Below are 22,351 nucleotides of genomic sequence, written 5' to 3'. Positions count from 1 at the left end.
GTATGCATCTACTGCACCCCTGTCCCTCCCCTAAAAACCTCAGTTTCACCTGTTAATGAAACTATCTTGCCAGCTATGGATACCTGCACTATGGAACTTCTCCTTCTCAACAGTTTCTTTGCCTTTTTTTCATTTGAAAAGTATAAAGATATTTCTTTATCTAAAATCATGGTCATTTACTTTGAGAAAATAATTGTACTGCAAATGGATCCTTTCAGGAACATAAAATCTAAAAGGATAAATACGTATGTAAATAATAATTTCAAGACATATAGTTATAACTTCTTTAATGATTTGCAATATAAAAGAAGTTCAAGGTCATGGAAACTTACTTTGAGCTGAGGAAATGAGCGATCCAGAAAATGTAATATTTCACCTGATGCTTAAAGAAAGGTTAAAATAGAGCTATTTGGAGATAGGGATCAGGGCTAGACTTGCAGTCCCTGGAATACAAATAGCGCAAGGACACATAGGTGTGTAAAGTGATGGTGATACTGACATTTGACATGAAATATATGAAAAATAATAGCCCTAGCTACTAGCTAAAGGAGTTGAAAATAGTTGGTAGTTGGGAAATAGTTGGAGTTGGGGAAAAAAATAAAATCTGTTATTCAGGAAGATTCATCTGGATGTAGCATATAAGGATATTGAAAGGAGCTAGAGAACAGAGAAACCAATTAGATTTTTGTTGTAATGTAGCTGTATGTATTGAGGGCCTGAGTGAGGGTAATGGCAATCAGACTAGTAGGACTTATATTACCCAAGAAGAACGGGTAGTAATTCTCAATAAATTGAATGGCAGTAGCTGGGGAGGGTAGGTATTCGTTTGCCAGTAAGCTGTTGAGGTGGAGATGTTTAGGTGCAAATGAATAGATGAGGTTAGAGTTTAGGTGTGAAGGAGAATTAGAAGTAAATCCAGATGGGGTTAAAGTAACAAATTGCGAGATTGGTCATGGCTAAGCAAGGTTGGTAGAGAAGACAAAGAGGTGAATTGGGTTTATTTTAAGATAGGAGAGTCTTAGTAGGTGGAAAGGAGGACTCTGGAAAGACAGGTTAGGATGCAAGAGATGAATATTTGATGAACCAAAGAAACTGGACAGATGAAATGAATATGTAGAAAAGTTTAACTTGAAGGAAGACAAGGAGTAGCTGTGGAAACATTTAGCATGGAAGAAAAAAATTAGTTTTTTTACTGTAATTTTAGGTTTATGAATGTTTAAATTAGTAGAAATTTTAGAAGTAGGTTTCCCCCCAAAAGAAATGGTTACTTTCAGGTATACATCAATAACTTGAGTGTGTTTACAAAAGTGTTGTTCTGTTAGTGTACTTGAGAAAAATGTTCTAATAATTACATAATAGTGATAAATAATGATACCTTTATATTTATAAAAACTATGCTTCTGAAGTAGTTACTCTTTCTTGTAATCCTTAGTGTTTCCTGAGAAGTTGTTTACTCTCTTGTCTTCTTTATCAAGACTGTGTCTGTCTTTCATTTTGTTCTCTGCTTACTCCTAACCGAATTAGTCACCAAGTGGTACCTTCTAAATATTTTTTCTAATTAATTTGAAGGTTCCTAGACATGACTTTTTATACCAGATTTATTATTTTCAAAATCCCACATTCTCACTAGTCTTTTGGTTTTGTCAGTATACCTGGAGTTGATTAGGTGGACTGACTCAAGCCAATGTGGGAAAAGTGAAGAATGTCCCTTAATCATTTGTGATTAAAACATTATTGTCAAGAATGCCAATTGTTGCTTATCTTACTCTTTTTTAAAGTAATCTTGGGAAAACTAGTAATAATTGAGAAGTTGCTTGGTTGGTGAATCTGACATCAGAATAAGTACAATTAGTTAGATCATCTTTAATGATTATCACAATCTTGATAATGTTCTTTTTCTCTGTATAATGCAGTTGATTGCTTTCTTAAGCAGTTTCCTTTCACATTAATTTCTAGTCATGGATTTGCAGAATCTATGTCCCAGCTACTCTGATGATTAAACCTACAGTTAGAGACCATGTCTTATATTGTGAGCTGGTTCTATAGATGGCCAGTATTAGTTGTTTCACACCCAGAGGGTCATTTTATTTAAGGATCTTTGGATATGTATATGTGCCTATTCCTGACAAAACAGTATTTTTATATAAAAATAGCTAGGTATTTAGAATCATGCTTCTCAGACTTTTTGTCATTATGCTTGTAATATTTGAAGCAACTAATATTTTCATTCAAAAGGTGTATGAAAAACTTATATTAGAGTTGTTTCTGGGTGTGTCGAGATTTAGGAGGCCAAAAATATATTTTTTAAGATTTTATTTATTTGAGACTGGGAGTGAGGGAGAGAGAGAGAGAGAGAGAGCACACAGGGGAAGTGGGAGAAGCAGACTCTCTGATGGGCAAGGAGCTCGATGCAGGGTTCATCCTGGGTCCCTGGGATCATGACCTGAGCCAAAGGCAGATGCTTAACTGACTGAGCCACTTAGGTACCCCAAGACCAAGAATACTTAATTCATGTTGGCAGTAATAGAACATTTGATTTTCTACTCAGATCAGTCCTAAAGAAACTATGGAGAGAAAATAAATCACTGTAATGAAAATAAATCACTGTAATGAACAACATAAAAATGAGGGAAGATCATAATAACTTGAAACAAAGCAAATATTTGAAAGAAACAAGTAGAAATTTTAGGTATGGAAAAGGGTAATTTTTAAAGTAACATAATAGATGGGATAAATAACAGTGGATACAGTGAGAAACAAAATAATAAATGGGTTTCATACATATTTAAATTAAAAACGATATGATATGGAGAATAGAAATAGACTCTAGATAATAGGAGCCCCAGAAGGGGATAGAGAGAAAAATGGAGAGAAGGAAATAATCTGAAGGCATAAGAAAGAAACTTCTTCCTTAAAAAAAAGATGAGCAATCTTAGATTGAAGTGGTCAAAGAAAAAGAGTGAAGGAAAAATCCTCATCTAGACTCATTAAAAGGGGACATTTTAAAATAGCGAAGGGAAAGAATTCTAAAACATGGACTTGTAAGATGAAGTCCTTCTTAGAGATATACAAGGGCTATATAGAAGTAAGTTCAATTCTAAGGAGGTGTGGTACAATGTATGAAAAGGCTAGATTTAACAGAGGTAATTACCATAGCAAAAAAAATTGGAAGTAGTGGAAATAAAAAGATTACAGTCCTATTTCTTGTAGACTCTTCTGGATTTAGTTATCAAATGATATTTAGGTATCTTATCTAGCAACTTGGAAATATATCTGTGATATGTTTTCCCTGACACCAAACCAAGAACAACAAATTATATAATGCATAAAATAATATATACATGGTTCAAAGGATTGTCAGTTTCTTATATTGTTTTCATGGTGCTCAGATTTTATTTTGTAAATTGTTTTTTTTAAGATTTTATTTATTTGTCAGAGAGAGAGAGAGAGACAGCGCGAGTGAGCACAGGCAGACAGAGCGGCAGGCAGAAGCAGAGGGAGAAGCACGCTTCCTGCCAAACTAGGAGCCCTATGTGGGACTCGATCCCAGGACACTGGGATCATGACCTGAGCCGAAGGCAGCCGCTTAACCAACTGAGCCACCCAGGCGTCCCCAGATTCTATTTGAAGAGGCAGAAATATAAATGAATAATAGCAGAATAAAACGTTAGACAAATTATTATGGTTATGGTTATGTTATGTTATGGTTATGGTTAAAATACTAGGTTTGAGAGTAGTTTTTTCTTGTCTTCATTTTTAAAAATTGATTGTGGTCTTTACTCACATGTTTTTATTTAAATTATAGAAAGCCTTTAATGAAGAATGGCAGATTGTTTTAATAGCTGCTGCACCTAATGAGATTATATTCTTCATTTTAGTTGGCAGTTTTTTCCTACTAAACCTTCCTTTTAATTTTCTTAAGAAACGGGAAAAAAATCATTGTGTAGTGAACTTAATGATGTTTGTCATGTGGCTTATGATTGATATTTTAGGTAAGTCTCATTTCTTCTTAGTTGAAATACTCTCCTTCATTAACCTGACCACCTATATTTCTGTACTTCATCTGAGGTAAGCGTTTCTATAGAAAAAAAATGCACACCATGTACACATTCATATCATTATAGATTTGTGATACTAACCTTGACTGACATTTAAATTGCTTGGCAGTGTTAATATACATCTCTAAGAACCTCTTACTTTTCGCTGTGATTATTTTTTTAAACTTTTACTGCCTGAAAATTTCATCTTTTCATTATCCAATTCTCTGCAAACCTCCTTGGTTTGTATCCATCCCCTTTTCTTTCTCTCAAGTCCTGCTTGCAATCCAGTTAGGCTTGTACTGTGGATCTCAACCTTCTGTGCCTTATCAGAGACCTTGTTATTTTAGTTGCCTTATCCTCTCACCATCACTTTTTTTGGCTCATCTACATCTAAACATGCTCTCGTGTCTCTGCCTCTTCCTGAAAAAGCACAAAAGAACCCAAACCTTCCTTTAATCCCACATTCCTATTAATGTACCTACCCTTGAACTGTTCTGCCTCCACTCATTTAAGATTTTCTCTTTGTTTTGGGTGATATGTCTAGGTGTGACTTTTATTGTTCTTAGGACCTCTTCGCTTCCTGATTGAGAGAATTCATGTCTTTCCTCAATTCTGGACACAGCTGAAGCCATTATATTTAAAAATACTGATTCTTCCTATTCTTTCTGTTCTTCAATAAATTTTTGTTAGATATATTTGGACTTTCATTCCGTCCTTCGTGTCCCTTAATCTTTCTTTTTTTTTTTTTTTTTTTTTAAGATTTTATTTATTTATGTGACAGACAGATCACAAGTAGGCAAAGAGGCAGGCAGAGAGAGAGGGGGAAGCAGGCTCCCTGCAGCAGAGAGCCCGATGTGGGGCTGGAGATGAGATCCTGAGATCATGACCTGAGCTGAAGGCAGAGGCTTAACCCACTGAGCCAGCCAGGAGCCCCGCTTAATCTTTCTTTTATAATTTCCATTTCTTAATTTCTCTGTGCTGTATCTGGGTAATTTCTTTTGATCTTTTTGTGTTCACTCATCATCTCTTTAGCTCTATTAATTTATCGTTTTACCTGCCTGATGAGTAAAGATATTTAGTGAATGTGTTTTTCAATTTTTGGAATTCTTTGTGTTCCTTTCTGAAATGGACCTGGTCTGGTTTGGTTTTTCTTTTTCTTGTTTTTAAGAACATGTAGCCCTTTTTTCATATCTAAAAATATTTTTTATTTTGAAACAGTCTTAAACTTACTAGTATATAGTATAGAGAACTGTATCTGCCTAAACTGTTTGAGACTAAGTTGCAGATAGAGTGCCATTTTCAGCCCTGAACACTTAGTCTTTACAAACAAGGACATTTTCCTGTAAAATCACAGTATGATGATCAAAAATAGGAAATTAACATCACCATGTTACTACCATCTACTCTTCAGATGCTATTCAAATTTTGACAGTTGTCTCAAAATTTTATAGGCTCCTTATTTTGGGATTTAGTTTTTTTTTTGTTTTTTTTTTTTAATTATTAGAGTCGTGTGTTCTTGGAGCAGGATATCATACATATGATCTTTCCATTGCATGTATCAGATGGCACATAATCAGGCATTTTTTAATGAAAAGGCTTTCTTTTCTCCTTTATAATTAGTATGTGTATTGTAGAATTAACTGTGAGACTATATAAATATCCCATTCTTTATGACACTTTCAGTTTATATCAGTGTGGACCTACAGATTTATGTGGGTTATGACTGGTTTACTGTGATGCTCCAGTTGTTCCCTGGTCAGCTAGTGGGAGCCCCTTAAGGTGGCACTGTGTCCTTTGGCGTATCCCCATTATTCTTTGAACACTTCCTTTTTTTCTGGCATTATATTAGTTTTCTATTGCTGTCATAAAAAATTACCACAAAATTAGCAACTTAAAAGCATTCAAATTTATTAGCACGCAGTCAGAAGTCTGGTTGTGTTAGCTGGTTTCTCTGCTTAGAGTCTCAAAAGGCTAAAATCAAGGTGTTGGCTCGCTGGGCTCTTATTATTAGGAGTCTGTGGCATTAATTCACTTCCAAGCTCTTTTAGGTTGTTGGCAGAACTCAGTTGTTCCTTGCAGTTGCAGAACTGAGGTCCTCATTTCCTTTCTGGCTGACAGCTAAGGGTCTCCCTTAGCTCCTTGAGGCTTTTATCCCATCTTTTCACATGTCCCTACGTATTAGAGCTAGTAAAGGTGAGTTGAATCCTTTGTACGCTTAGAGTCTCTCTAACTTCCCCTTCTGTGGGATCTCTCTTATTTTCTTACCTGTTGCATTTCTCACTGACTCTTGCCCTTCATGTTCTGCTTTTATGGGTTAATATGATTACACTGGGTCTACCTACATAATCCAAGATACTCCATCTCTTTTAAGGTCAGCTTATCAGTACCTTAGTTCAATCGACCCAGTTCTTCATAGTAGGACCTTGATTAGTGTTTGACTGTCAGGGGAAGGGAACCTCGGGCTGGAGGGTGGATGTCACTAGAAGACTGTCTACCACAGCAGGGTATGCCAGGTTCTTCTTTTTTATGTAGACTGTTATTTCTTTCCTGCATGTACTTTTGATTCCTCTGCATAGGTTTTAAATAATTTACAATATTTATCTCATAATCTCTGTTTGCTCTTTATTTTCTAAGGTTCTTAGAGGACAGTCAATAATGTTTGTATCTGCTAATTTGTGATGAAGGGGATCATTTTCTTCTGTCTTCTCTGATTTTGGTTTGTGAACTCATTTTATAGCCTGGGTTAAGGATATATCCCTTCGGAGAAATTTTGTGTTGTGTACTCAAGTGACAGTATCACCTGGACCCTTCTTAATTTAACGTTTGGGATTTACTAGGCACATAGGTAAATTCAGACCCAAAACCTAGTTGAAGGCAAGTCTGTGGCTTATAAAGTCAAAGGGTAACTTTCAATCTCCTATCCAGAGCTCAAATCTAATTGGACTGACTTCCTTGTCCTTTCCCTATGCTGTGATTTTTATGTTTTATGTTTTGTAGGGTTTTGGGGGGGGGGGCGAACGCGTGCACAGACAAGGGCTGGCTTATCTTTACCCCAAAAATGTATCTCTTGGAAAGTCTATATAAACAATGTCTTAACCAGTTTTAATTTTTCATCCATTGGAGGCTCAAGATATCCTCTGTTTTCCTTGTGGACATTAGAGCCAAAGCCCCTGGGTTACTAACACAGGTTGGCTCCTCTAGGGCAACCTGTTAAAAGCTTCTTCCTGTATATTCCTAAGGATTTCCCTTACATCTTATAGGCTCAACTATTCATTTTTAGGTCATTTTAATTAGGGAGGTTTTAGGTTGCGTGGTTGGCCTCCTTGCCAGAAATAGAAGTTTTCCCATTGATTTATCTTTTAAACCACTTTCTACTGGCTCTACAACTACTACTGTACTCAGGTCAGAAATAGTTTTCACATTGCCAAATCTAGTGGATGTTTTTCAGTCTTCATCCTGGATGACGTCTTAGCATATTTGTCTTTGTTGAGGACTTCCAGCTACTGGAAACTCCTTTCCTTTCTCTGTCCCTTCCTTTCAAGTCCCATCCTGGCATGTCCTTTCCTGTCCTTTCCCTTACCTTTTCTAACATTATACTTCACTTGGTTGTTCTGTCGTTTTTACCATTTCTTGTTTGTTTGTTTGTTTGTGTTTTTGTTTTGACCATTTCTTACTAGTTTTCTTTTGGCTTTTCCTTTATCCTAATTTAGTGTTGAAATTCCTTGGGGCTTAGTCCTGAGCCTCTGCTTTTCTCACTTCAAAATTGTCACCAAATTTAAGTACCTAAAATCTTTCGTCCAAACTTTGCAATAGTTACTTAAATTTTATTTCCCTGATTCCACTGTATCATTGTCTTTCAGGGCATTATTCACATTGTTTCCAAAATGATCTTTTTAAAAATACAGTTCCGATCATGCCACAAAAATACAGTTTGGTTAAAATGCTTTAATGGCTTTCCATTAGGATGAAATTGAAAAGTCCTTTATTTAAAAAAAAAAAAAAAGCCCTTTATGACCTGCAGGGTTCTCCATGAGCTGGCTCTTTGGCTGACTTCTGGCTTCATCTTAAGCATTTTATTTCTTTGCTTATTATACTACACTGGCCATATCAGTTAGGGTTCATTGTATGTAAGCCACAGAAGTGGATTCTGTCAAATTTAAGCAAAAAATGAATTTATTGCATATGTACAATTGTTTTAGAGAATTAAAAGAAAAACCCCATTTCAGACCTCTGGGAGAAGAGAAACTGGGTAGATTCAAGGGCTAGGTAAACAAGAATTAATAGAATCCTAATATTACTATCATTAGACTAACGGGTCTGACCATTTTCTGCCCTTGTGTGTATGCCTTCAGGATTTAAATTCCCAGGAGAGACCGTTTCAGCTTGGGTTGCCATGTTTATTCCTGAGCTGAGAGTGTATGTAATGGAGGAGGGATATTTCTCTGACAGAAAATAGGATGTTATTTGGACACAAAATGGGAAGAATTCTGGGCAGGTAAAAATAACAGAAATGGGTCTCTCTTCTTTTTAGTTTATGTATTATATCTTCACAGAGGCCTGGTCTGCTAATCTTAATTAAGCTACCCCTTATACTCAGTACATTCTACTTTTCCATCATAGCATAATATTTGTCTGATTATTTAATGTCTGGATCCTTCACTTTAAGAACCATAAATGCAAGGATGCATACCTATTTTCTTTTTTTTTTTTTTAAAGATTTTATTTATTTATTTGACAGATCACAAGCAGGCAGAGAGGCAGGCAGAGAGAGAGGAGGAAGCAGGCTCCCTGCTGAGCAGAGAGCCCGATGCGGGACTCGATCCCAGGACTCCGAGATCATGACCTGAGCCGAAGGCAGCGGCTTAACCCACTGAGCCACCCAGGCGCCCCGCATACCTATTTTCTTTTTTGTAATATCTTCATCTAGTATTTTGTCTGGGTATATTAGGAATAAATATTTGTAGAATACTGTAAACCAGAGTCAGCTATGCAATATTCAATTGATTATGTCAAAATAACATTTAAAAACATTTTTTAAAGATTTCATACTGAAATAGGAAAGCATGTTAAGTATAAAAGGATTAAAAAATTTTAATATATAGGCAGTTATATAAAGCTAAACAAAACCATAAACTATATACCCAAAAGTTTGAGGATACATAAAAATGTCAGCAGAGTTTGTGGATGATTTTTCCCCCTACTTTCCCATCTATTTAAATTTTTAATAATTAGTATGTATTATTTTTGTAGCTAAAGTCAAAAGAAACAATGTAGAATTGTTCTTATCTATAAAAATAGAGCAGCCTAAGAAATGGTTAATGCTTGCCTAGAGAGATTGAGGAGCACCTATATTCCATCAAGTTGGCCAAGAGTCTTAGGAGAGAAAGCTCTAACTTTTTCTGAATTTTATTTAGCCTCTCTGAATAATGAATGTGTTAATCAATATAGAGACATATTGCACAGTCTAGAAAGGGAAAGCCAGAATAATCCTGTTATTTATTAGACACCAAAGGAAAAGGAAATTAAGGCAACATTAACAATGGAATCTTTCTATTGTTGTATATATTATTCTGTTTACTTCTTTTAACATTAATAGGTATTCCTCCTTTATATTTTGTAATATGGTTACTATTTATCAAACACTTAATATGTAGTAGTAGATTAATAACAGTAGTATTTGTTTTACATGAATTAGTTAATCCTTGCACCAGCCCTATGAAATCATTGGTGCCATCCTCCCTTTGTAGATGAGGTTCAGAGAAGTTATTTGCATAAGGGAACAGGTTTTGGATTTTTAACTACTTTCACACCATATTAACCTCCAGAAAAGAATATTCAGTCTTAGGATGTGGGTTAGGGATAACTTAACAAGTTTAGTCGTTTACTAGGTTAAATAGTCCTCAAGACTTATCCCATTCATTTGCTGTGGTTCACTGCTGAATAGACAACTTGATGTAGTACTGATTTGGCCTCGCAGGCAGTTTGAAATTGGGAAGTGGGAACTCTGGTTGGTGACCACTAACAGTTAGGTCACTGGTCATGTATACTTCTGTCTAGTGTATTGTTTTTATGTAATTGCCATGGCACACTAATAAAAGCTTAGGTCTCAACAGTGTTTTCTTGGCTCTGTCTACCCTATATACTATTCTTCCTAAAATCATTTGTCTCCATGTTTCCAAATCCATTTTCATTTTGTGTCTGAACTAGTCTTTCAGCATCATTTGATGCAGTTGATATGCCCTTTCTTTAGATTCTCTTCTCTGCTTCACTGACACTGCCCTGGTTTTCTTACCTCCGTGATCTCAAGTTTTCTTTGCAGATTTTTCTTCCACGCTAACCATCCCTGAAATGTTGAGGGTCTTTAGGACTTAGTCCTAGACTGACATTTTTCTCTTTTACAAGCAAAAATGCACTTTCTGTTCCACTTTTCACCACCTCAGTAAATGGCACTTCTAATTACTACCCAATTCATTTATAATATTCTCTTTATCTACGTAATGTAGCTTATCATCAGGTTGGGTTCATCTGACTTCTAGATGCACTTCAGATCCGTCTTTCTCCAAGCTTTTCCATCCCATTACCGCCTTAGTCCTGAGGGATGTAGTCTTTCACCTAGATTGTGGAATAGCCTTCTAAATGACCTTTTTGTTTCCACTCTTCCTCTTTTCAGTTCATTACGGCATAGCAGTTAGAGGGATGATCTTCTAAAAAAAACTGTCATGCTATATTTGCATTTGGTGTCTTTCCATTGATCTTAGTATACATTCTGAACACCTCTCCATGGCTGTTCCTTCCCTTCTCTCCAATTTGTTCTACCACTCTCTCCACTATGCTTTACCTGTATTACCTATTTTTTCTTCTCTATTTCATTGTTTTTTGAACAAGCTTTTCTACTTTACTCTGTTCACTTAACACCTGCCTGTCTAAACTTTAGGTCTTGGCTTACGTATCATTTTTTCAGACAGACATTTTCTGCTTCCTGATTTGTCACTAGTGGTGCTCTCTGCCTTCAATCCTAGTACTTGTCACAATTTATAGTTATGTGTTTGTTTTAATGTTTGCCTCCCTGATTAACTTGTAAATTCTTGGAGAACAGAGATCTTGTCTGTCTTATTCCCAGCTTTATTCCCTGCTCCTAGCATAGTGCCAGTCTTCTAGTAGACACACAGTAAATATCGGATGGTTGAATGGATACATCATTACCATTCTCTGTATCATTCTATATCTTTGCTTCTACTCTCTATCCTGAACAAATGAATTTCGGGTATTTTCCCAGAGTTTATGCATTACAGAATTCAGTTCTGTTTAAGTCAGTGAATGCCACCTTGATTTGGATTAAGGTAATTAACTGGTGGAAGATGGAAATAGAGTAAGTTAAATAGAAAACAGGTACAGAACAATCCAAGGAAGATTATTTACCTTTTGAATAAAGATCTAGAGGTCATACTAAAGCATTTTTTTCATGCTGTACTGGTCATACCCTGAGGTACGAGGGAGTTTAGGAGAGTCAGTGATCATCATCTTCAAAAAAGATTTAGGTATTTATACTGCCCTGCCTTAATAGGAAAAGAAAATTTTATTTGTTCTATTTATAATAGTAACGTGAGTTCCAGACAGTTTCAAAGTGTAATCACCACACTGCACATTTAGCTGTGCAGTTTCCTGTTTACGCTCTACAGCAGTATAAAAATAAGTTTAGAGATTGGAGGTCCTTATTCACCATGGTTTTTTGCTTTTCAGTATTACACTTTAATATATATTACTACATGTGGCAATGGTATTTTCAGTTTTGAAAAAGTATTAGGGACATTAGAGGACCTGATAATTATAAAACTGTACATTCCTGACCTAAAGATAAAATTTTAATTAGAGCAATAATTCTGAAGTAGCTATGGCTACCATTATGGAAACTTACTGTGTATTAGGCACTGCTAGAGCCTTTACATGGACATTCTCAAAGAAAAGCCTATAAGGTAGCTACTACTCGCTTTTAGAACAATATGGAGGCTCAGAAAGCTTAAGTAGTTTGATTAAGATCACATTCGGTCAAAAACTTACACCGGTGGTCCTCCCCGCACCACCCCCCACCCAGTGTGCTGTCTTCAGTTGACTTTTAGTTTTAAGAGTTGGAGATTCCATGTATGCTCTCCACCACTAAAATATTAGATTGTTAGCAGTCTACCTTTCACAGTAGTTTGCTGCAGAAGCTGAGTTCAGGTGTTGCTCTCTGGAACGCCTGAGTCTCTCCTCAGTCTCTCCTTTGAACTTTAGTTGTCCTTCATGGCATGTGTCCTTATGGTACCAGTATTGCCATCCTGTATCATAGTAGCTTATGAATCTTACTAGCTCTGCTGTGAGACTGTTAGTTCTTTGAAGGTAGAATTCCTTTCTGTTCTTCTTTATCTTCAGTGCCTTTTTTTTTTTTTTAACAATAAGGCTCTCCATACATGTTTATTGAAAGAAACATGAAGTAATGAACTTTTAAAAAAATTTATTTTTCTCAGGTGTATGTCCATCCTTTGGAATATAAGGTCTATAAATACTTGCTTCATTTAATGCTGTCTCTTTTCTGTACTTCACAGCCAAACTTCTTAAGTGAGTTCATCTTGCCAAGGTTCATTGTCTCATTTAATAACTCTCCTTTTATGGCCTGACCTAGAATAACCAATGGAATTATTTGACCTGTTCCTTTCAAATTCTCTAAGTGGTTTCTAAGATTCTCTTAAGTTCTCTTTATTTCTTTGTGGTCTTTGTCTTTAAGTGGTAACATTCTGTAGGATTCTGTCTTTGGTCCTCTTGATCATGCTGAAAACTTTCCCTGGGTGATCTCATTTTACCATTCCTTGGTTTTGACTAGCTTCCGCATCAGGAGTTGTACATCACGTATTTACAGAGGCTAGATAGCCAACATAAATGAGCAGAGAGGTGAAGAATAAAGAATGACAGGGCTCTGGTGGATTAAAGAACCTATGCCGTGGCCAGAGCTCCAGCAGATTGTTGCTCTTTCAGAATGTAGTATCCAGGATTGATAGAACTTCAATTTTTCAGGAGAAATTAGAATTCACTTTTAAATATGAAGTTTGGGGGCATCTGGGTGGCTCAGTCGGTTAACCACCTGACTCTTGATCTCAGGCTCATGAGATCGAGCCCCGCATTGGGCTCCCCACTCAGTGTGCTCAGCGGGGAGTCTGCTTAAGAGTCTTTCTCTCTTTCTCTCTCTGCTTCTCCCCCAACTCTTGTGCTTGTGAACCCTCTCAAAGAAATAAATCTTTAAAAAATATTTCTAAATTAATTTTTTTTAAAAATGTAGAGTTCTTGGGCGCCTGGGTGGCTCAGTGGGTTAAGCCTCTGCCTTCGGCTCAGTTCATGGTCTCAGGGTCCTGGGATCGAGCCCCACATCAGGCTCTCTGCTCAGCAGGGAGCCTGCTTCCCTTCCTCTCTGCCTGCTGCTCTGCCTACTTGTGATCTCTCTCTCTCTCTCTCTCTGTTAAATAAATAAAATCTTTAAAAAAAATGTAGAGTTCTAATATTTCAATATATGAACTAGTTTAAGATTTCAAACACAGGGCAGGCCAACAGAAAGCCTTTTTGAGTTTTCATGTTTACGTATGCGAACTTAACTATTTTTCTGCCTCCTGGATTTGTATCTCCACACCTGCTTTTTCTGCTGAGCTTCAGGTTGATCCTGTTCTGTTCTAGACTATGTTCTGCAGTTCTGAGTTCTGTGTTCCACAGGCATCTCAAAGACCATGATGAGTAACCTGAACTTCAGACTTCTGTTAGGAAGTGGTTTCAGTAGCTGTGAATATGAATCCTGATTCCACCATCTCTACTAAGTCATTAAGCAGAATTTTTCTTTAAACTTCTGTTTGCTCTTGTTTAAAATGGGGGTAATGTTTACCTCATTGGCCTATTACACTATCACATACATTTACAGGGGCTAGTGTAGTAAGTGTACTACATATAGTAACCAAATACTAGATGCTCCCAGTGGCTCTGCCTGCTTCAGTGAGTGGTGTCACCACTCCCACCTACTGGTACTTAAGAGTCATCCTTGACTCTTCTTTAGTATTTATTCTTCAGGTCCTATTAGGTATCAGTCCTATGAACTTTGCTTTTAGAATATCCTTTGACTACTGTTACTTTAGTTTAATCTCTGTTTTTGCTCATCAGTATTATTATAGCAACCCTTCAGCAGCTTTCTCAGTTTCTGATGAAGGCTCTCCCTAATTTAGTCTCAGCCTTGTCTTGCTTAAACATCAATCTGATCACATGAAGCTTCTGTTTACAATCCTTCAGTGGCTTCCTGTTGTCTCTACATTTTTAATATTTTGGCTTTTAATGTTCTTGATCTGATTCCTGCTTATTTTTTAGCCTCATTCTTGTGTGAGCTACAGATGGTGTTTACAGGTTCTTATATTTCTTTCTCAATCCACCCTTCACCTCAGTTCTATAGCTCCTTTAGAAATTAATTTTAAAGGCATCCATCTTGTCCAGTAACTTTTTTGACCCTCATCCTCTCACCCCAGGTCTGGGTTAGATACCCCTTTTTATGTGCTTGGGGGCCGCTAAGGATGTCTCTATCCTATCACTTTTCACAGTCTTTTGTAATAGTCTGTCTTTTCCACTAAGCTTCTTGAAGGCAGAGACCACCTATCTTGAATGGCTTTGTATCTCTAGGGCTTAGAGTAATGTCTGATGAACAGTAAGCTCTCAGATGTTTGCAGAATGGATACATGTATTGAATGAATAAATTTTCTTTTTTTTTTTCCTGGAGAAATTATAGATATAAAAAGGATCTTATGACCCTCAATTATTTGTAAGGCCTTTAAAAATGTCCCAGTTCCTTTATTTCCTTGTTTGAAGATTATGGGTGATTTTATTGTGAATCAATAACATTTATGTTGTTTAGAACAAAGTAAATTATACTATTAATAAATAATTGTTGCCTTCAAGGGCTATGGTTTCTCAAACTTTATTATTATTTTTTATCGCAACCCACTTAGGTTCATTTTTTTCTTGCTTTCCTCTTGTTACGATGTTGAGTTCTTAGGATCTTATTGTCTCCCACCCTCCCAGGAGCCTTGGTTTATATCAAGATTTCTCAGCTTCCACACTATTGACACTATGAACCAGATAATTCTTAGTTGTGAGGAGCTGTCATGTGCATTTTAAGATGTTTAGCATCATCCCAGGCCTCTACTGCTGTGTGTCAGTTGTGCCCCTTAGTTTTGACAACTAAAAATGTCTTCAGACATTGTCACATGTCTCAGTGGAACAGGATCATCCCTGATTGAGAACCCTACTGGTCTCTAGATCTTCCCATCTCTCACTTTTATCCTCAAAGAGCTTCTCCTCTGTGGAGCATGTGAGCATTGTTGCCCATCTTTATTAAAAAAAAACAAACAAACAACTCATGCTTTTTTGGGGGTAGGGGTAACTCCTCTTAACTTTTATTCATCATCTCTGTCCTTCCTCTTCCCATCCACTTTTCAGAGTGAATTCTTTCACTCTTTTCTCCATTTCTTTCTTGCTTGTAACTCCATGGTGTCTCTGAAAATACTTTCAAGCCTTCCATCCTCTTTTCTTGAGTTCCTGGTAGTGAATGTTACCACCACCTAGTAGTCCACGTTGTCATTGTCTCTTAATCCTCTGTCCTCCTCCATCCCTGCCCTTACTCATCCACCCCATTCAGTCATTAAGTCTGTTCATTCTACCTTTGGAATATCTTTAGAATCCACTTACTGGTCTTTGAATCTCAAGTGTAGTTCTGTTCCATTTTATTTTCTACGTTGTAACCTGGGTGACCTTTCTGAAACAGACTCCTCCCCCTACAGACCTTCTTAATCATGAGTTCTGGGGCTCCAGTATCTGCATTTTGAAAAGCTTACCAGGTGATTTTAATAGAACTCTAACTGTGTCATTCTCCCATTTAGGAAATATTTCTTTGCCTTTAGGAATTCCTAAAACTCTTACTGTTATTTTTACAGGGCGCTTCTTGATGTGATCCCAGTCTATTAGCAAAGCCATTTTTGTTACAAAAAATGACTTAGGTTCTTTTAAAAAAGTGTTTTGTGACAAGTCAGTATTTAGTCATTTAGTTATTGATACATTACTTATGACTGCCAATAAAATTTATCATTGAGGGAAGGGATCGGGAGGAAATGTGGGTATTCTAACTTAATGATCAATATTATGTGTCTATGACAGATTTGGCAGCTAAGTTTTAAAATGTTTAAATGATTTTTTTTTTCTTGCAGGTATTTATAACAGCAATGATGTAGCAGTATCATTTCCAAATGTAGTATCGGGCTCAGGATCTAGTACTCCTGTCTCCAGTTCTCATTTACCTCAGCAGTCTTCTGGGCATTTGCAGCAAGTGGGAGCTCTCTCCCCATCAGCAGTGTCATCTGCAGCCCCTGCTGTTGCTACAACTCAGGTAAACTGTTAAAATGTTATGAAGTAACCTATAGGTGGATCTCATTTTTTAAAGTGAGTTTGATTGGAGAAGAAAGAAACTAAATAGGGCTTCCTATAGGAATTTATGAAATACCTCCATCTGTTGTGACATGTAAATTAGTAATCTGGTACAAACTTTTATTCTTTTTAAAAAGTAGGACTTAGTGGGGTGACTGGTTGGCTCATTGTAGAGCACGTGACTCTTACTTAATCTCAGGGTTCTGGGTTCGAGCCCCAAACTGGGTATAGAAATTACTTAAAAATAAAATCTTTAGGACTTAGAAAATATGATCCAATTTTGGACTTCTGTGGTTTTAAACATTCCTTTTACAATTTTAAAAATCACAGAAATAACATTATTATTTTTTAAAAACTGGCATTAGAGAATAATGGGATAAAGAGTGATTGATTCCTTTAAGTACTGTATTATTTTCCTCCTAGTGGGAGAGAAAGAATGTACATAAATATTGTAAATAAGTGACTGTGCTGCCGATTGTGCATTTATCCCTTTCCTTTCCTTTAGATCTGTAAAGTTACTAGTCTTCAGGAATCCTTTAAAAGCAAGAGTCCATTCAGAAAAATCATAATCTTGCATTATACAAATCCGAGAGTAAATAGGCAGAGCTATGCGCGCGCACTCACACACACACACACACACACACACACACACACACACACACACACTTTGCCAAAGGTAATAATTTAAAATTCCTTAAGTATGTATTTTTTATTTGTTTAGAATTCCTTATAATTTTACTTTAATTTTATCCAAAGCTCCAGTAATAACCATCTTAGTGTTTGGAGAAAATTTTTAAGATTTTATTTACTTAATTTATTTTAGGGGGGGGGGGGGGGAGCATGCAAACAGTGGGAGGGAGAGAGACAGGCAAACTCCACACTGAGCACGGAGCCTGTGGGGGTGGGGGGTGGGTTTGGGTGGGTTGGGTCTCCATCTCACTACCCATGAGATCATGACCTGAGCTGAAATCCAGGGTCAGACGCTTAACTGACTTAGCCACTCAGGTACCCCAGGAGAAATTTATAACAAAGACAAATATCTAATTACAATTAGTTAAATAGGTTGTAAGTTGCTGTAAATTTATACTTTATGTATGTGTTCATGATTTGCATTGTATAGGCCTTTAGAACATATATACACTTTCTAGTATTTTCTGTAAGCTGTACATCAAAGCATAGCATTAGTTATTTTTAAATATGTAATGGTACAGTGCAAACAGTCACCATTATAATTAGGTTAGGTATTGGAATAAACAACAGGCAGTTCGGCATAGAAAACCAATGGCATGATTAGTGGTATCATGTTTGAAAATGAAAGTTAACTATGTGGTGAACCTCTCAACCTGAATAAGGGGAGTTTGACTAATTTAGAAGAATTTTTTGTAGCTCATTTCACTAGCCTTGGTGAGGTAGCCAGCATACCAGGGGTGTGGGGTTAGAGAGGGTGAAAGGATAAATGAGAGAATGGTTCTTGCAAATAGCTTCATCTCTTTTAATTAAGTGTAGCCATATGCTGTTGATAGCTTTCTATCCTTGGACAAAGTCTCACATGTACATTTTCAGTGTGCATTTTTCTTTTCTTTCTTTATAAAAGTCTGTTTTAATTACTCTCTGGTTAATTCCAGGCTGAATTAAGCAAAAATCTCATTTCTTCTCATTCATTATGTTTGTGGTTTTGGAGGTTGGCATTAGGGAGGTAGATGGGGGAAGTGGTGGTAAAGAGAAATTTATAGCTAGAGGGAAAATTCCACTTAACATATGACTCAACTGAAGAACAAAGAAATCATAGTTGCAAGTAATCCAGGATTCAGTCCAATTAAAATCCTTACTGTTTATCCTCTTTCCATGTTTCAGTAAGATGGGTCTCTTATAAATATGATCATCTAGTTAGACTCAAATGCTGCTTGCTGAGACAACTGCATCTATGATTCCGTCCAGCAGTAAATGCTTTCTGCCTTCAAGCTGAAGCTTATTTAGCCGGGCTTATCTGGTGCTGCTGTAGCAACCATCAGTCTCCAGGCAACTGAGGCACGTTGACCTCTCAGTTGAACTGAGTGCAGAACTACTTCAATTTAGCTGCCTGAGACAATAGTATTGGTATTGAATGCGCAAAATGTGAATTTTCTAGGCAATGTGCAAGGGAAATGATACAAAAATATTTAAAATAAAATGAATGTTTAGATAGGATTCTTAAAATTGTGATATACTTGGTAATTGAATCTTTTCTTCAAAATGACAAGTTTATTTCTGTTTAACTTTCATATAGGCCCTGTTTGTTTTCAAATTGCACAAGTCATTGTGTTTAGGTAATCAAATGGTAGCCTCTTATTTAGGGTTTCTTTATAGGTAGTTGATTAGCAATGCTATAAGTGGGTTAATTCAAATTACCAGTATTTAAAATGTAATTATAGAAGTCTTGTTATAGTTATTAAGAAAACCATCACAGCAGCAAGCAAATATTTTAAAAAACATAAATCAGAGAATGGAAATGTTAAATTTGAATAATGTTTTGTCTCCCTTACTTCCCCCAAAACTTAGCAAAAGTAGTAGTTTTTAGTGACTGGCTTAGTGCCAGCAGGATGAAAATCCAGAGGTCATTCTTGATCTTTCTGGCCTTGGTTTTTTAAGTAAGATAGACAGGCCTCTTGTTTGGCTTATTTGCTGTCTTAAGAATTGTTCCCTGGAAAGTGGTCAGGAAGGTAAGATCAGGAAGAGCTTAATAGAAATTAAAAACTGAGAACAGAATTGTGCTTTTAATGGGGGAAAAAGGAGACACATGTAAAATTGTAGGGAAAAAAATTGATGCTTAGCAGCCCTAATTTTGAAAAAAAAACAAAAAAACAAAAAACCCTTTATAAAAAATGTTTGAACCTAGTTTTATATTCTTCAGTGTTAAGTCCTTTTGTTTTATTTGATATATTTGCTTTTAGAATAATTATTCTTTCACAGATAACAGCACTAGAGGTAATAGTTTCTAAACATTATTAGAAGATAGAACTATTCTCCATGTGTTGTTGTTTTTTTTTTTTTTAATGATGTGCTCTGCCCTTGCATCATAGTTAGAGGTATAAATTAGTTTCTGTAGGTGTGTCACTGATTTTTCATTTTGCCTTTCAAGTTCCACTCTGTCTCCTAGTTCTACATTCATTCCGTTTGTCTTTTGGGAAATTTCAAGTGCTTTTGTTTGAAAGATGATTCCCTTAATAGAAAAATTTAAAGCTGAATGTAGTGAAAAAGTTGTGTGTTACATTATTTTCTGCATTCTGCGTTTTGCTTTTGGGTATAGTCTTCATGTAGGTAATCTGCTTCCTTGTTTACTCTGTGTTACTATTATAAAAAATAAATTTAAAAATAAATGAAGGAACTTTAAAAATTTATGTGATATTTAGTAATTGCAGATGTTTAAGTATTTTTAATGTACAGTTAATGACTAATGTTTTGCACATTTCTGTGAAACTTTTACTTCAGTCAGCTTTGACTACTTCATTTTCCAGCATGATAACTTTGGGGTGTGTGCCTGTTGGGAGTTGTCTTAGATGGAGTAGTCCTCAATTTCCTTTTGGATGATGTCTGCACTTCCATTCTGTTGGAGAAAATAGTTCAGTTTCCCAGGTAGATGGACCTGACTTCAGAGGATCTCTGACTTGATTAGTCAGAATGAAAGTTTCATCTTTTATGTTTTAAGTAATTTCATAATGACTTGTAATTTTAAGAACGTTAACATTCTGAGCAAAATAAGTTTGTATAAGTGCTTTGTAAAGTCACTTACTGTTGGGTGATCAAGAGGTTAAGTAACTATGCAACGTCACTTGTCTAGTAAGTGGTGAAACGAAGTTTGGAAACAAGGCAGTCTGACTCTGGAGTCTGATCTTCTGGTCTACTAATCATTACCATAAAAATGAATTTCCCAACAATGTGCTTCTCTTTGAAAAACATTGTTAGGAATTTTACTATGTCCATTTGTGTGACACAATGCTAAATAGAAATTTGAGTCAGAAATCTTGTTTCCCAGGAGCTTTGCTGCTTACTACTGTGATTGTAGGCAGGTCTTTTTAATTTGTGGGTGTCAGTGTTTTTCGTGTGTAAAACCAAATACTTCAAATACCTATCCTACCTGCTATGAAGACCGCTATGTTATGAAGTTTACATGAGAGTAAGTACTTTGTAGACCATAAAGTACTTTGGGTTTAATAGTTATTATACTGATGTTAAAGTTATTATAGGACTCAGTTTTAGCTGTTACAGAAATAGCCTGTTTACCAGTGAGATAAATTGTACAGAAGCACTTTGGTTACTAAAAGTAGTATTAAAAATTTTTCTGTTAAAATATATAATTCCATGTTAACATAGATATGTGAATTTTAGCCATTTTAGGCTCAGCTTTTGACTGAGGTCTTTCCAGTTCTTAGTTATTTCAATAGCTGCTTTGGCCCTAGGGGACTTAATTTTTTCTGCAAAAGATGGGTGATATATTGATTAGGTATTAACCACTTAGGAAACCTGCTTAGAATTGGTTGGTTATTCTATACAGTCCTGTTGTCCAATCATGAGTGTTCAGTGATGGTTTAACAACAATTTAATCCCTCCCACTACTTTATAGAAACTCAATTGTGAAGCATTTCAGCATTAGCCTAAACAATGGTTTTGAATACGTTAAGCTCCTAACAATTAGGGAGCAGTTTGGGGCATTGAATAATGTGGAATGATGCAATTGAACCTGACAGCTTTAACAGTCAGCCTACTCATGGGACCTGAAAGTTGTTCACACTTGGTTTCATCTCTCATCACACGCTGAGTATTAAAGCCTTACTGGTGGGAGCTGACACAGAAATGGGGCCTGCTATCAGAATATGTTTCATAGTGCAAAGTTTGAATTGAGTTGGAGAATATATGAAACTTTCCATTGTTCTCTAATTTTTCCTGGAAACTTTTCTAGTCCAGTTGTACTTGCAAATTGAAAAAATATATAAATTATCATTAAAGTATTTGGATCCCTACATTATATTTTCAATATTGCTATGTTGTTATAGAATACATAGATTAAAATATCATTGCATAATGAGACATGTATACTATCTAGTTTTTCTTAAGGAAGTAGGTTTTAATCTTTGAAATATAGCTGTGTTAATATCAATATAATCAATAGATGATATTCTCTAATAAGGTTGATGGAAAATAATAGAAGTCATAATAGCATATGAAAATAATTTTTCTAATAAGGTTGATGGAAAATAATAGAAGTCATAATAGCATATGAAAATAATAGCTAAAATATGAATGCTTACCATGTAGAAAGAATTCTTTATAAGCCCTATATACTAGCTCAGTTAATTCTTGCAGTATTCTTATGAGATAGGTGCTATTATTAGTTCCATTTTTACCCATGGAAATTGAAGACAGAGAGGGCTAGCACCTTGCCCAAGATGAGAAAGGTTGATTTATGGCAGCTATAGTGATGATGAAAAGTTTTCTCTTCTAAGAATGTATATGAAACTGAAAATTTTTTTTTTTTAAACATTTTATTTATTTATTTGACAGAGAGAGATCACAAGTAGGCAGAGAGGCAGGCAGAGAGAGAGGAGGAAGCAGGCTCCCCACGGAGCAGAGAGCCCGATGCGGGGCTTGATCCCAGGACCCTGGGATCATGACCTGAGCCGAAGGCAGAGAGAGGCTTTAACCCACTGAGCCACCCAGGCGCCCCGAAACTGAAATTTTTAAAAGTAATACTCGGTTTAGTGAGTCTGACAAGATTTTGGAAGAATGTATTTTTAAGTCATTATGTCAGGATTGGAATGCCTGAAGCACCTCTACTGTGTTTTAGAGTTTGATTGACT

At 36.1% G+C, this 22,351-nt stretch overlaps 1 protein-coding gene across 1 annotated transcript in view; it reads left to right on the top strand.

Annotated features, from left to right (window-relative positions):
• The window catches only part of LOC111155496 (MLLT10, histone lysine methyltransferase DOT1L cofactor), a 234,588-nt gene that overhangs the window by 188,585 nt on the left and 23,652 nt on the right, over window positions 1–22,351 (top strand). Inside the window, exon 16 of the mRNA XM_022515655.1 lies at window positions 16,301–16,479. Coding sequence (XP_022371363.1) covers window positions 16,301–16,479 — 179 coding nt within the window. The remainder of the gene's footprint in view (window positions 1–16,300; window positions 16,480–22,351) is intronic.

The sequence above is a fragment of the Enhydra lutris genome, unplaced genomic scaffold, assembly GCF_002288905.1.
Source record: "Enhydra lutris kenyoni isolate GAN:26980312 unplaced genomic scaffold, ASM228890v2 scaffoldscaffold42, whole genome shotgun sequence".
Classification (NCBI taxonomy): Eukaryota; Metazoa; Chordata; class Mammalia; order Carnivora; family Mustelidae; genus Enhydra; species Enhydra lutris.
The sequence above is the reverse complement of the archived record's forward strand: the minus strand, read 5'-3'. Positions and strand labels throughout refer to the sequence as shown.